Raw genomic sequence first — 15,742 nt, forward strand, 5'->3', positions numbered from 1 at the left:
TACATATGTTAGACCGCCTTTACGAACAGCGAAAGGCCATCACCGATTTCCTGATGTTACAAGCGGATAAAGGTACTCCCCTGTGTAACTTAGATGTCAGCCATTGGCAGCTCATGCGTGACACCTGCCGCTTGCTCAGGCCCTTTGAGGAGGCCACGCTATTCGTGAGTCGGCAGGACTATGGGATGAACGACGTCATTCCTCTGTTGCACGTCCTGGAACAAATGCTGTTAACAATGGCTGGTCAGGGTACGGTAGACGTGGCGCACAGATCTCAACGCCACATGACCCCTGTGGGGGCAGGACAGGAAGAAGAGGAGGAGGTAGAGGAGGACATTGGTGCTCAGGAATTATTGAGTGAAATGGGTGGTTTTTCCACTCAGCGGACAGGAGTGGAGGAGCAGGAGCATCTGGTAGAGGAGGAGGAGGAGACAGAGGACCCAGACGCACCGTGGCAGTATGCTGTGGAGATGGAGGCAGGGAGTCCCTCGCATTCCTTGGCACAAATGGCCCATAGCATGCTCGGTTGCTTGCATTGCGACAGCCGAATAATAACCATCAGACAGAGGGATGACTTTTGGCTGTCCACCTTGTTGGACCCTCGCTACCGTTCAAAAATGGTGGCCTTTTTCACACCTGCTGAGAGGGAGGCCAAAATAACGTACTATAAAAACCACCTATGTAGTCAGTTGGTCTCTGCCTTTCTGCGCCAACGTCCATCCTCAGACACTGTGGGCCCTGTGCGCTCGCGTTCCGCTGCCATGGCAGCAGGGGAGGGGTGGGGTGGTAGGAGCAGTAGCAGCTCCACCAGCAGCGGCTGCCTCAGTCTGCAGTCGATGATGAGTAGCTTTCTTCACCAGCGCAGTGAGGAAACTACTAACCAGCCGCAGCAGCAGCAGCATCAGGTGGACCTGGAGCAGGACCTCAAACAACAGGCTCGGGCCTACTTGGACAGCACCCTGCCAACCGAGGTAGACAATCCCCTTGACTACTGGGCAACGAAACTTGACCTTTGGCCCCAACTAGCTGAATTTGCCCTTGAAAGGCTGTCATGCCCGGCCAGTAGCGTGGCATCGGAGCGCGTGTTTAGTGCGGCAGGAGGTATTGTAACTCCGCGGAGGACATGACTGTCCACCCAAAGTGTGGAGAGACTCACGTTTGTGAAAATGAATCAGGCGTGGATTAGTCTGGATTTCAAACCACCAGTTCCTGACACAACTGACTAAATCCGCCATGAATCATGCCCCAAACATGTTATTATTTTTAACATAGGCCTCTGTATGGCCTTCAATTTAAGCTGCTTACGCTTCGCCACTCTGCCATGGGCCCCTGTACCGCCTCCTCTTGCTGCTGCCAGGTCCAGAGTGTGTCATGGGTCTAGTCCAATGGCAGAGTGGCGGAGCAGAAGCAGCTTCAATTGAAGGCCATACACAGGCCTAGGTTTAAAAGTCCCTCACAGTTAATTCCAATAACAAACTCTACTCCTCCGTGCAATCTACTTACGAGACCCTGGGCAGGTCTGGGTCCAATTTGTGGTAGAGACTGGTTTTGTTCAGCCATGCTTGAGCGAGTAATAACAGGTCTGTGCTGCCCTTTGGTGTCTGGCTTAATGCGCACAACACTGAACGTCCCAGCGTTTGTCAACGATTTGCCGTTAAGTGATGCAAACCCGCTGAACCACGTTCATGAGGAGCCGGTACAGGGGGCCATGAATCAGTATGGACCTGGCAGCAGCGTGAGCAGACGACAGAGGCACATGGCGCAGGGTGGCGGTGTAGGCAGCATTATTCTGAAGCCATACACAGGCCTAGGTTAAAAAGCGGAAGCCGTCAGCAGCGTGAGCAGACGACAGAGACACATGGCGCAGGGTGGCGGTGGATGCAGCAGTATTCGGAAGCCAAACACAGGCCTCGGTTAAAAAGCGGAAGCCGTCAGCAGCGTGAGCAGACGACAGAGGCACATGGCGCAGGGTGGCGGTGGAGGCAGCAGCAATGGAAGGCCATACAGCACCCTATCACAAAATGGAACCCACCAACAGTGTAAGGAGACCTGAAAGTGGAACATGGCAGAGTCTGGCGATGAAGTCAGCAGCAATGGGAGGCCATACAGGGACCCATGACACACTCTGGACCTGGCAGCAGCAAGAGGAGGCGGTACAGGGGCCCATGGCAGAGTGGCGAAGCGTAAACAGCTTAAATTGAAGGCCATACAGAGGCCTATGTTAAAAAGTCCCCCCAGCAGCAGCGTGGGGAGACGACTATTAGTCGTCTCCCCACGCTGCTGCTGGGGGGACTTTTTAACATAGGCCTCTGTATGGCCTTCAATTTTAGCTGCTTACGCTCCGCCACTCTGCCATGGGCCCCTGTACCGCCTCCTCATGCTGCTGCCAGGCCCGTAATCTGCCATGGGCCCCCGTACCGACTCCTCATGCTGCTGCCAGGCCCGTAATCTGTCATGGGACCCTGTACCGCCTCCTCATGCTGCTGCCAGGTCCAGAGTGTGTCATGGGTCCCTGTATGGCCTCCCATTGCTGCTGTCTCCATCGCCACACTCTGCCATGTGCCACTTTCAGGTCTCCTCACACTGCTGGTGGGTTCCATTTTGTCATAGGGTGCTGTATGGCCTCCCATTGCTGCTGCCTCCACCGCCACCCTGCGCCATGTGCCTGTCGTCTGCTCACGCTGCTGACGGCTTCCGCTTTTTAACCGAGGCCTGTGTTTGGCTTCCGAATACTGCTGCATCCACCGCCACCCTGCGCCATGTGCCACTTTCAGGTCTCCTTACACTGTTGGTGGGTTCCATTTTGTGATAGGGTGCTGTATGGCCTTCCATTGCTGCTGCCTCCACCGCCACCCTGCGCCATGTGCCTCTGTCGTCTGCTCACGCTGCTGACGGCTTCCGCTTTTTAACCGAGGCCTGTGTTTGGCTTCTGAATACTGCTGCATCCACCGCCACCCTGCGCCATGTGTCTCTGTCGTCTGCTCACGCTGCTGACGGCTTCCGCTTTTTAACCTAGGCCTGTGTATGGCTTCCGAATACTGCTGCCTCCACCGCCACCCTGCGCCATGTGCCTCTGTTGTCTGCTCACGCTGCTGACGGCTTCCGCTTTTTAACTGAGGCCTGTGTTTGGCTTCCGAATACTGCTGCATCCACCGCCCGCCCACTGCTGCTGCCAGGCCCGTAATCTGTCATGGGCCCCTGTACCGCCTCCTCATGCTGCTGCCAGGTCCAGAGTGTGTCATGGGTCCCTGTACGGCCTCCCATTGCTGCTGTCTCCATCGCCACACTCTGCCATGTGCCACTTTCAGGTCTCCTCACACTGCTGGTGGGTTCCATTTTGTCATAGGGTGCTGTATGGCCTCCCATTGCTGCTGCCTCCACCGCCACACTGTGGCTCCACACTCTGGTTTTGGCCCCGTGACTGCCCAAATGAGTGAAGTGTGCGGTGATTCTAAGATCGACGGCACTCATCTGCATGTCATACTGACTGACAGTATTAGTTCTCTTCCCCAGCAGACTCCAAGGGCATTTAAATTAAAGGTACAGTGTTCTGCACTAATATAAAGGCTCTCTGAAGCCTAGAAACACCCTTTTTATAAGTTAAATTCGCAGCGAATATATTCGCCTCGAATCAAATCTATTCCGCGAATTCGGCGAATCAGCCGAATCGAATTTTTGAATAATTCGCTCATCTCTAAAAGTGACCAAGAAATAGCAGAAAAGACAATTAATGATAGTGATTAAATAGCAGAAGATTAGGTTATTTATGAAAGCAAACAAGCAGTAGCTGATTAAATCATTTAAAGAGTAATCAATAATTAGCAGATTAGATTATTTAGTAAAGTGATCCATGTTTAGCAGTTTAAGATTTGTTTATGAATGTGATTAGGAAGTAGCAGATTTATGAGAGTTATCAAGAAATAGAAGATTTCATTTTTCAAATATAAAATATTAGATCATTTAAAGAGTAAAAAAAAATAGAAGATTATATTATTTATTAAAGTGATCCATGCTTAGCAGATTGAATTTGTTTATGAAAGCCAGTAGCAGATTCCATTTTTCAAATATTTAGCTTTTTTTGCTTTAATAGCTTTAATTACTTATATGAAATTGGGTAATTTGTGTTTAAACCTAAACAACACACCATTATAGATATTTTAATAACATTTCAAAAGGGCAGTGGCCTGCAGCATGTAGTTATATTGGTAATGAAACTATTACACAAACACTATTGCACTATTGTATTCTGACAGCAGGACCCACCCCCCCATTAGAATACACTGATCAGTACTGCAGCTAATTGGCTGCATGCACTGATTGAAGCAACATTTTCCAGCAAGCTAATTTAGGAGAACTCAGTTGAACTGCTGAACCGTTCAAATTTCAATCCAAGTATGGCCAGCCTAAAGCTGCAACATATGTAATATGGATTATTACTGATGCTCTTGTATTAAACATATATGACCATCAACCTTGCATCCTGCTTGAAAAAAAAAAAAAAAAAAAAAAGAGAACTGCACTTTTGGATTCCTGCCAGCAGCATTAGAGGGACCCATTCAACTTACACCCTTAGCAAGCATGCACCATCTCCCTTACTGTTTTCCTCCACAGTGCTGTACTCCTCCCTTTTCTCCTTTGCTAAAGAGGGTATTCTTTGCTGTCAGGAGTACTGGATGGTTCCCGAATATACACATCTTTACACTCTGAGGGTCTACCCATCTTCTTTCCTCCTTATTGAGGAACTTCCTCCTACCTTTTAGTCTTTGCTATGTTACTGTTGTGTTCTATGTGGCAAATGCTGAGCACACAAATTACAATTTCACTTACTAATGGTATAGAACAGCATTGAACAGTTGTTAGAACAGTGTTACCTAATTTCTGACCTTAATGTAGCACATATTCTTGCATCCAATGAATTGATTCGCACATGCAGATGTAACTGTTACTTGTTTGTAAGGTGGAAACTGGGGTTAAGTAAAATATTGTGGCTTGGTTGGCACATAAGCACAATGTGTTCAGTAACATCAGGAAACAAGCATTATAGACAGGATGTCTTCATAAAAACTGTCCATATGATTTAGACTAAGACTAAAAGAAAAGTAAGTTTTGGCTTGGCATGCAAACACTTTGAATCTATTTCAATAGTCAGATGATTGCTGTATACTGTACATACAAGAAAATGCTATTATCAAACGTTTTCTATCTCAGTCAGTATCTTAAAGTAAACTGGTTAACACAATGGTTAGAATGAATCCTTGTATATACAGTATGAACCACAAAAACATCCTTACCAATGTGGCAACATTTAGTCCTCATAAACATTGAGGATGTAATTGCAGGCCACACAATGCAACAACAACATTGTGCTTTCCAAAGGGCCAATCATATAAATCACTTCCTAAAACATACAACTAATGATCCTTTATGTTAAACACACCATTCCAAATTAGGTTTTTAAGAATTGGCACATTCTATTAGTAATATATACATTAAATATGAGGTTAACCACTTTCTGACCAAAGTAGTTTTTAGGATCTGTGGATGGAAATGTTTAAATGTCAGTGGCTCATCTGTTTTTCATCCTAACTGGATTTTCAATTTAAATACCCACTTAGTTTTGGCCTTGGCCTTGGCCTTGCTGATCAATGTGTATTAAGGAAGAAATTTTCCATATTAACCCATCATAGGCATACATTTTATAGGAGTTGTTACCTCTTCCTTTTGTGCAAGCTGCTTCTTACTTCCAGCACTCGCCTATACACATTGTTCTATATTCATACTTTGGTTCTTGATCCAAGTTATGTGCCTATTATTTCTTACATTGTAAGGGCTCTGTTTCAACAGGATTTTCTTTGCTTAAAGCAAGTTTTTTACAGTCTCATGTGTATATGAAGCAGGTCAAATGAATTTCAGGAGGAGACTAACTGCAAGTTAAATGTGTTAAATTATCTCAGGAGCACATCAAACTGATGTTATCTGATGTCAATTGATTCCAACAACACAAGCTCAAAGCCAGTCAGCATTGGCCTTTAGGGTACAAACCCATTAAAGATACAATGTCACTTGAATCTGTGTCTGGAGCTATAATGATAATGATAAGCAGTGTGGGTGGGTAGAGAATAATATTTTGTTAGAACCTTGACACAGAAAATGTTTTGATGATGGTACATGCCTGACTACACAAAATGAACAACATAAAAATGGAAGACAAACCATAGCCCAAGAGAAAAGACAAAAAAAGCCGTTCAGTTTAAGATTTTTTTTATATTTTCTTAACACAGCCAAAATGCACATATTAGAAACGGTCAGCCTGCCATTTGAATCTGATTAACTTTTATACTTTCTGTTTAATAGGCAAAATGCAGATGTTAAGAACTGTCAGTCTGTCGTTTACATAAATCACCAAGTTACTTGCAATTTGTTAAAATATGCAGTACAAGTTAAAAACTGAAGAAACCATGCTCTATGCAAACATACCTTGGACAAATGCCGGATGTCAAACATGCCAGACTATAAATAATATTAAGGCACACTATCCAATTTTTTTGAAAATGTGACATTGGTGATATTTGGTCCAAGTAGTTTATATTTATTTACCAACCTTTTTAAATGAATTTGAACACATTATATATCTTAAAAAAAGAAAACACTAATTTGGTCATTTAATAAAGGTGTAAGGCATAAGAAGAATGGATTTCAATCTCTGCAAAATAGTCTATTGGAACGACACATAAGTATGTTACCATGGTTGTCTACCAGTGAACACATTCAGGTTTCTCACTTTATATTTTATTGCTAATAAACCTGTTTAAAGGTAATTACTTTTAACTTGCAAATGTGATGTCACTTCATATAAATAAACATGATTTCCATTTACAGGAATATCAAACAGACTTTTTTGAATGGGAAAAATCAGGCTCATATCAACACTGCAACAGCACAGTGAACTTAGCTTGAGAGTTGCCCAGCCATCTAAGGGATTCATATTCAAGATATGCTTGGATAAAGCAAGATTGCTACAGTAAAACCAAATACAATGTTATAAACACAAAATACAAAAATTAAAAAATAAATAAATAAATTGACACAGGACAAGACAACAGCTGCAAACTGAACAGTAAATTATTATAAGTTCAGACCACTAATTGAGTGAATTTCATTTTAACTAACCACCCAGTTGTCTATGACCTTTAAAATTCTTAATTGCATAAGGAATTATACAGACTAATTCTTTACAGAAACTTTATTCATTAGAGCTAATTCATAAGTGCAGTTACCTACAGCATTCAGTAAGAATTCACACCGATGAAGTCAAAACAGTACAATATGAATTCTGATTGGCTGCTATGGGTACCTAAACTAAGGTATCCAATCTTCCAAACATGGAGACAAAGAAAATTAAGACTTCTTTCTATCGGGTGCTACAGGAGGTCAGAATAACAGCTGCAATCTTTTTGTTTGCTTGGGTAACTGTCCCAGTTCTGTTTGCTGTCATATACATAACTTAATAAGTATGTAATGAGCATTTTGTATTTGTATAAGTAATCCTACCAATTTACTAAGTTTTGCCCTAATAGTTATGTTTTATTTTTTACTGCTAAAAGCTGCTTGGCACCTAGCTTTTGTCATACACACTAGCGACCCCATGTCATTTACAGCCTAAAAAGCATGCAGCCATCAGAAGATTCTTATAAAACGTTTCTCCATAATTTTCTCAAGAACTTTTTTTTAGCCTTTGCACTGGTTGCAAAATAGTGTGCTGGAGTGTCATTCAAAATGAATGGTAGGGCAACACAACACATATACAGTATACTTTTATATTTACATGCATTACCTCAATGCAAAGATTTGAACCTGCCCTAAAAGTGCCCTAAAAAGTGCATACAGACATTAGAAAGCAGTGACCTGTTTATTTCATGTACAGTTTACTGATACAATAGCTTTTATTCACTTAAAATCAAATAAATCTTATTCTTAATTAATTTGCTGGACTCTCAAACCCCAGCCCACATAACCACACATGATGCTTGGGCATAATCTTCATTTTTTAAATCCAAAAAGACTCATATAACATAAGAAGTGCATTGCCTAAATGTGTAATATATAGCTTATCATACTTGTAGAAGATGAAAAGATAAAGTGATCTTAATGCCTGAATTTTGCTGAGAACTTTGTAGATCAGGTTTAAGATTGCAAGAGACACATTCCATGAATCATTACATCATGAAATGTTCTCCCTTTGATGAAGCAAGCAATATTATTAAGTTTGATAATATAACTTGATGTCTAACTATTGGCATGCAATATGTAATATCATGAAGTGATAAATCAGGCCCCAAATTCTTTCCATAATTAGCTAAAGTGCATTGTGTAAATTAACATAATCCAGGGTTGCCATACATATTAAACTGCTAAAAGAAGAAATATAATTCACTGTTATGAACAAGCACTTGCTGCTAACTGATTATATGTATTTTCAAACACATTACCTAGTCTATTGAGCAACTCCATCACAATGCACATCACTGTAAAACTTAATAACAGGTGGCGTCAACAAAATGGTGCAGCATTGAAGATACTGGGGTTAATTTACTAAAGGCAAAAAAGCTTTTTACTTTGCAAGTGAAAATTTCCCTTAGAGTAGCTCCGAAGATAAAGCTCCATTAAGAGGCCAGCAAAAATACTGTTTTGCTTTTCTATTTCATTCCACCTGTTTGGGTATGCTTTGAAAAATAAATTTTTACCATATTCACTAAGTCACAGGTGTCAAACTGGCAGCCCTCCAGCTGTTGCCAAACTACAAGTTCTATGAGTCATTGCAAGATTGACAGTTACAAGCATGACTCCCAAAGGTAGAGGCATGATGGGACTTGTAGTTTCACAACAGCTGGAGGGCCGCCAGTTTGACACCCCTGCATTAAGTAAAAGAAAATTGCCTTTGCCTTGCAAAGTGAAAATTCCCCCACAATGTTAACAGCCTTTTTGGCTTTAGTAAATCAACTCCACTGTTTCTTGAACATTCTGTGGTATTTAATTGTATGATTTACTGAGGTATATCATAACAATGTATTGTAATATGTACAGTTTTATTAAAGGAAAATAGTGAAACATATTTGTTGTTAATACACAGCGGACTTATGTAATAATTCTTTGACAGCCTTATACCTTTTTCATTTTATGTTTTGAGCAAAGCAGTCCCTCATATTCAAAACCCTATATTTGATAGATTTATTATTAATAAAGAGACCAGCTTTTAGGAATTCTGTAGATTTTCCTAACACCTTTCCTATGAATCAGTCACAGCCAATGATGAGCGAGCAGGGGATGGGGTCAAGCAATGATATGTGTATCTTATAGATACACAGAGGCTACTCTGGAGCCAGCACACATGAGTGCCCCCAGAGGAGGCAGCTTGCACTGGGAGCACTCAGCAGTGTGGAGGAGCCAGAAGCGCTGTGGGGGACCCGAAAAGAGGAGGATTGGGGCTGCTCTGTACAAAACCATTGCACAGAGCAAGCAAGTATGACATGTTCGTTATTGTTAAAACAAAAAAATTGGAACCTTTAGTATAACTTTAAGCTGAGAGACTGAAACATTAATCATTTATAAATAGATGTTTCTAGTCAGTTCTGGGCAATTAGCAATGGACAAGGCCCAATTTTGTTTAAAGTGACTGTAAACCTCTGATGTGAAATTTCAACAAAGCATATCCCTCTATAGTGTGTACTTGTCTTAATCAAGAGATTTGAGTGTCTTTTCTGTCTCCTTCCTCGTTCCTTTGCTATTTGCATGAGTCACTTATGACCAGTTTTCCTAACATCAAGAAGTAAAAAGGTGACCGAAAAGGGAGTTCCCGCACATAGCCTGTGATTGGCAGCTTCAGCTCTGATTCTATGTGCTGTGTGAAAAGGGGATGTGTCTCTTTCCCACCAATCAGCTCTCTTCAATGAGCTCTGAAGAGTGCAACAGCAGCTTCCAGCCACCCGATTTCCGAAAGCTCAGACAAGCTGAAACAATTCTTCACTTTCAATGGATGTAGAGAAGACAAGACTTCTTATGAAGAGATGCAACTGATGTATGAGGATTTGTTTCATGTTTGCATGTCTCTTGTCACTTCACTGGGTCTATGTAGGGGTTTACAACCACTTTAAGCTAACACAAGACTTACACAACTCCCCATTTTAGGTACCCAGTGTTGCATAAAATCCTCCCAAAACTATGAGGTCAATTTCAGATTGGTTAGCCATTACCGTGGCAAAGTTTACACGGTGATACAAATAAATATATTCAAAGAAACCTTTCTAATGTGTGCACCAATGTGTCCAAATTGGCAATACCACCACATATCAGGTACCAGCACCTTTGATGTGTCTAGATCCCAGATGAACACTATGCACAAAGCTTTGACTTCTGTATAACTTTGAAATTGAAACTCTGTATCAAGACCAGGGATTCCACTGGTACACAAAACCTCATTAGGGAATAAGAAAAGGTACTTCCAGACACCTCAACATAACTGTTCTTAGGCAACAATCTGAATTTAGACACAGCAACATGTTGCCTTTAATATTACACTATTTATTTCTAAAATCAAGGCTATACTTTGGTCTCAATAATAGGTTGCAAGCAGCATTTTAATTTCATGAAAATGGTAAAAGGACTATCTGACTGTTGCTTAAAGTAGCTCTAGTTTTTAGTTTTTTAAATGTTAACATGAGCATGCACTGTACATAGGTACGTGTGGTGGCAGAGCCCTTTTGACAATGAAAGGGCACCCTTCCTAAGGAGCTAGAGTAATCAGAAGCAATTATGCCACTGATATTTTTTTTTTTAATAGAGAAAAAACTGACTTTACAACTGCATCTCAAACTCCTTGAGGGTGTCAGGAAAACTTTGAGGACTGCAGAGTGTTACTCTGCTGAGGACAGTGCAACGGCAGCCTTAAAAAAAAAAAAAAAAACTTTTCTGGGGATCTGGATACAAGGTCCATTTCCGTGGTACATAGGAATTTTGATCTAGTTGTACAGACTAGAATTTATTTGTATGTTTTATTTTATTTTTACTGTGGACAAGCTTATTACAGTTTATTTTTAGTTTGTTGTATGTTACACTGAATGTGCAACAAAGTTAATTTTGGCCAGTAGTGTGGGCTCAGACTAGCTAAAAAAGCTTAACTGAGGCTTTTAACAAAAGCAAGGCTGCTGTCAATTACAGTGTGTTTAGCTTATACTAAATATTTTTAAACCAAATCTATATGCAAGTTACAGCTATGAAATGTAATATAAATAATATGAATATTTCTCTTTTTATCTTGTAACAGTACATGTTCCAAGATACCACACATCAGGAAATATGGCACTGTATATTTTCTCCTGCAATGTAAAATAATTAACTTAATTTAAGTTACAGGAATACAGGTAGAAAGTAAGTTGCATTGAAATTCATTTTACACATAAGGATGCTAAAGTTAACTCTGTGTGTTCTGAATGGTGATGGAAGTGTTCTAAAACAATCATGTGCAAAGAACTGCATGTTATGTAAATCACCCCAATTATTAAAACAATTGTACTGAGCTTCTACTTTTTTTCTTTTTCACTACAACTAGCTTACAATTTTTTGGGTTTTTTTTCAACAAAACCACAGATCAAAAATATTAAACTTTTAGAGAGCTCTTTCTTAACATGGTATTAAATATACTGTATGCTTGTCATTTAAATTAAAATCTGAAAATGAACATTTACAAATTATTTCAACAATCTCTGTGTAGCTACATATACATATATTTTTACACAAAGAAATGCCCAAAGTATGAATATATTATTCAAATTAAATATACTAAATTTAAATAATTATACTGTACATCAGATATTTGTTGATTTCCACACAAACTGTTTCATAAAAATAACATAAATATGCTATCGTACCGATTTCCATGGTCGTGGATGCCAAGAAGCATTAGCAGGGCATGTATGTGTGTTACACTGTGCCATATTTGGTGGTTTATCAAGAATTTCGCAGTTTTGATCATCCAACAATTGTCCGCTCGTCAGCTGACAGATCACTAATCTTGTTTTCACTCCGCCTCCACATGTTTGGGTGCACTGAAAAATAGATAAAAGTCAAAATTTTCTATCAATGTACTTATAAAAAAGATTCCTAAAACTCTGACAGTGAAAAATCAGAATACCCATTCAGGTTCATCAGCTTCAAAGTTCAGGCATGTTAACTGAAATATACACCGAATGTAAACCTGTGTTGCCCACGTAAGGCAAGGCAACAGTTCATTGTATTGGAGCCATTCCCAGTAGCATATACAGACCTTCCTTTTAGAAAGTTGCTTAGCTGGACATGTTAAGAAAAGACAGAAGTCTATTGAGTTCAACCAAAGCAATAAATATATACATTTAAAAATCTCCACATACAGAACTCTGTACACAGTTGATGCAGATTTAGGAAAAAAACCCTTATAAAGCATTATCCAATTTTCTCCAACAAAGGAAAAAAATGTCTTCCAAGGGTACAGAAATCAGATATTTTCTGGATCAACAATCTTTGGTGTTATTACTTATAAATGTTATTAGTCAGTTATATTCTGTTTATTTAGGAATGTATCCAGATTTGTTCAAAACAGTTAACTAAGTGGGTTAGAACTAGTCCCTAAGGTGTCAATTCCACATTTTCAAAACGTTTAATGTGAAAAAGTCTTTCATATGCAGAGGATAAAACTCTGTTACTCCAGATGCAAAGAGTGCCCCCTTGTACTTCGCAATGCGAAGGAATCTTTAATCTGCCAAGATTAAACCTCTTTTCCTCCAGATGCAAAAAGTTTCTCCTTGTACTTTGCAATGACCCTAAAGTGCTCTGCGCAAAAGTTCCTGAAGTTATAGTTTATACAGGGTTATGAATTCCAAATGTAACAGTGCTGAAGCACACATAGGTTAAGTCATGTTCTCCTTAATACCCAGCGATAACCGGTATATTCACTGCCGGCAATGAATGGAACCGTCGGAGTCGGGGGGGGGGGGGTGTTATAATAAAGGTAAGCATATGCTTCTGTGGTTCATGGGCTTGCTGTGCATTTTTCTGTATTGCATTGAGTCACTAATTTGAAAAATAAAAGATACAATGAATATAGCATAAACAACTGGTTGTTATCTTTAAACAACAGTATTGCTCCTTTCCAAAAGCCCCAAATTTTGCAGCTGGGTCACACTTCTGCATTTCAAAATTCATGCATTTTAAATGTGTTCTGTTTCAATAATATTTATCTGTCACAATATAGGTGCTCTGCCAGCCCCAATTATTGATTTCTGCCTTAATCCCATACTTAATTCCTTGTGCCCAGATGAAGTACATCCTTAATTAATCCTTTACTTTCTTGTGCCAAATGTTCCCAACTTCAATCAATGCATTTCCTCCCCTGTCATCCTGCCAAATGTTCCCAAATTCAATCAGTGTGTTTCCTCCACTGTCATCCTGCTTTATGTCCCAAATTCAATTAATGTATTTCCCCCACTGTTATCCGCTGTCATCCTGCTAAGTGGCCCCCCTCCACCTCTCGTCCTGCCGCGCAGGACAAGAGGTGCGGCTTCTGTCACCCCTGCCACTATCTCCTCCTCCTCCGGCAGGGCAGGAGAGGAGAAGATAGCGAGGTTCACACCTCTCCACGGAGAGGTGCGAACCTCCTGCGGGGATGTTCAGGACCATGGCGTCAGACTGACGCCACCCGGTCCTGTCATCCGCAGCGCGGGCACGGAGAGTTCCCACTGGACAAAGGTCGTGCTCCCGAGAGTGTGACCCATGTCCAGGGGGGCGTGCCTCATTGCCAAGCGACGAGGCACGCCGCTCACGGTTCACCCCTGGTTACCAGGACGACCAGGAAGCGTCCTGCACCGGTTTAAGAGACCGGTGCTGGGCTCTTCCTGAGCATCCTTTCTGCTGCGCAGCCATTGAGGGATCCCAGCTGCGGCGCGACCCTCGTGGCTAAACTCTTCAAAGACCCCCAAGGATACGGGGGGACCCTAGAAGCCAGCCATGCCTGAGACCCCGAGCCAAAGGGGGAGAACACACACGCCAGCCCTGCCTGAGACCCCAGCCAAGGGGGGAGACCACACGCTAGCTCTGCCTGAGACCCTAGCTAAGGGGGAGACCGCACACCAGCCCTACCTGAGATTCCAGCCAAGGGGGGAGACCACCCACTAGCTCTGCCTGAGACCCCAGCTAAGGGGGAGACCGCACACCAACCCTGCCTGAGACTCCAGCTAAGGGGGAGACCACACCCCAACCCTGCCTGAGACCCCAGCCAAGGGGGAAACCGCACGCCAGCTCTGCCAGAGACCCAGCTAATGGGGAGACTACAAGCATACTCTGGACTCCAACAGGTACCCGTGTCATACTATCTTGTTCCCTGGGAGACCGGGCACCCTGTTGGATCCGTGAGTGTATGCTTCACCTGTTTTGCCTGAACTGTTCTTGAACTGCCCCTCTACCTCACTGTTGGATTACAAGCTGCTGCAGAGACTTTAACTTTGCCCCCTTGGGGCTGGACTACAAGTGTTTTGGCCCTCTCCTTGCTATTCACCTATTGGCGAGGTCACCCTCCCTGCAATCCCCCCACTGAGTGACTGTCATTTTGTCCATAAAGCTTTGTGTGTTTGCCATCTGCTCTGTGTGTTCTGTCCTGCCTACCCTCCGTCACATTATCATTTTCAGATAAGACAACAGACAGGTACACGGCATGCTCACAGAGCAACTCGGATGTTCATACACATGCAAAACAACAAGCAGAAACATGGTGAACAACATAATAATTTCAAAATACTAACAAAGCCATAGGAGTGCACAAATAATTAGCGAAATGTAGCAAACTTACATGACAAGGATGTCGCCCTCCTGGGATGGGACCCTCAAAGGGGCGTAAGGCCGCCCTCGAGTGAGCAGGCTCTCAAAAAGAAGAGCAGGACAGAGATAGAAAGAAAAGGAGGGAAAGTAGAAAGGGGAAGAGAAAGGATGGGGAGGGGGGAGGGAAAGAGAGGAATTCCACAGACCCGATAATGCCACAGACTATGGCCACAACTGGCCGGAACAGAGTAAAGTGAAGGGAAGGAAGAAGAAATCAACGGTTCCCATACTTTAAAAAATTTGGGGTGTGAATCCTTTAGTATGCTGGACATTTGCTCATAGAGATCATAGAGGGCTTTCACACCCTGAAAAGCAAACAGATGGGGTCCTTCAGGCCTGAGCAATGTTCCTCTTGGCCTAATAAGATAGGAAGCCAGTTTCTGCTGGCAAGTAAAAAGACCAAATATAGGACAATGCAGTAAAGTCAACTTGGCATCCTTGAGGACTGTTGGATGGAAAAGGGTCTGTTGGAGGCCAAAAACCCTAGACCAAATCCCCGGCAGTCACGAACTGGACCACCAAACGTGCAAAATATCTCCCCACTGGCCACAATTCAGGAAGCATATTTTACTACATCCAGGGTTAACATGTGCAATCTGGGCAGGTACCCAGTACCACCTCAGGAGAATTTATAGGCAGCCTCAAGGGCGTTTGCATTTAAGGAGCATTTCGCTACTGAAGTCTAAACCTTACTCTAATCCATCATATCAATGGAGGTCTGGAGGCTTTGCTCCTATTGAAGCATATAGGAGTGGGGTGCTGATGAAGCTTGACCATTGAGAGATGTATAGAGTGCTGAGATGGGTCCAGGGGATCCCTGGGAATGTTGGCAAGTGTGCTC

At 42.3% G+C, this 15,742-nt stretch overlaps 1 protein-coding gene across 1 annotated transcript in view; it reads right to left on the reverse strand.

Annotated features, from left to right (window-relative positions):
- Positions 1-15,742, reverse strand: part of ADAMTS20 (ADAM metallopeptidase with thrombospondin type 1 motif 20) — a 298,171-nt gene that overhangs the window by 92,925 nt on the left and 189,504 nt on the right. The window contains exon 28 of the mRNA XM_089674002.1: positions 11,925-12,101. Coding sequence (XP_089530128.1) covers positions 11,925-12,101 — 177 coding nt within the window. The remainder of the gene's footprint in view (positions 1-11,924; positions 12,102-15,742) is intronic.

Source organism: Staurois parvus, unplaced genomic scaffold (genome assembly GCF_062004578.1).
Source record: "Staurois parvus isolate SC_StPar_1 unplaced genomic scaffold, SC_StPar_1.0 ptg000147l, whole genome shotgun sequence".
NCBI lineage: Eukaryota > Metazoa > Chordata > Amphibia > Anura > Ranidae > Staurois > Staurois parvus.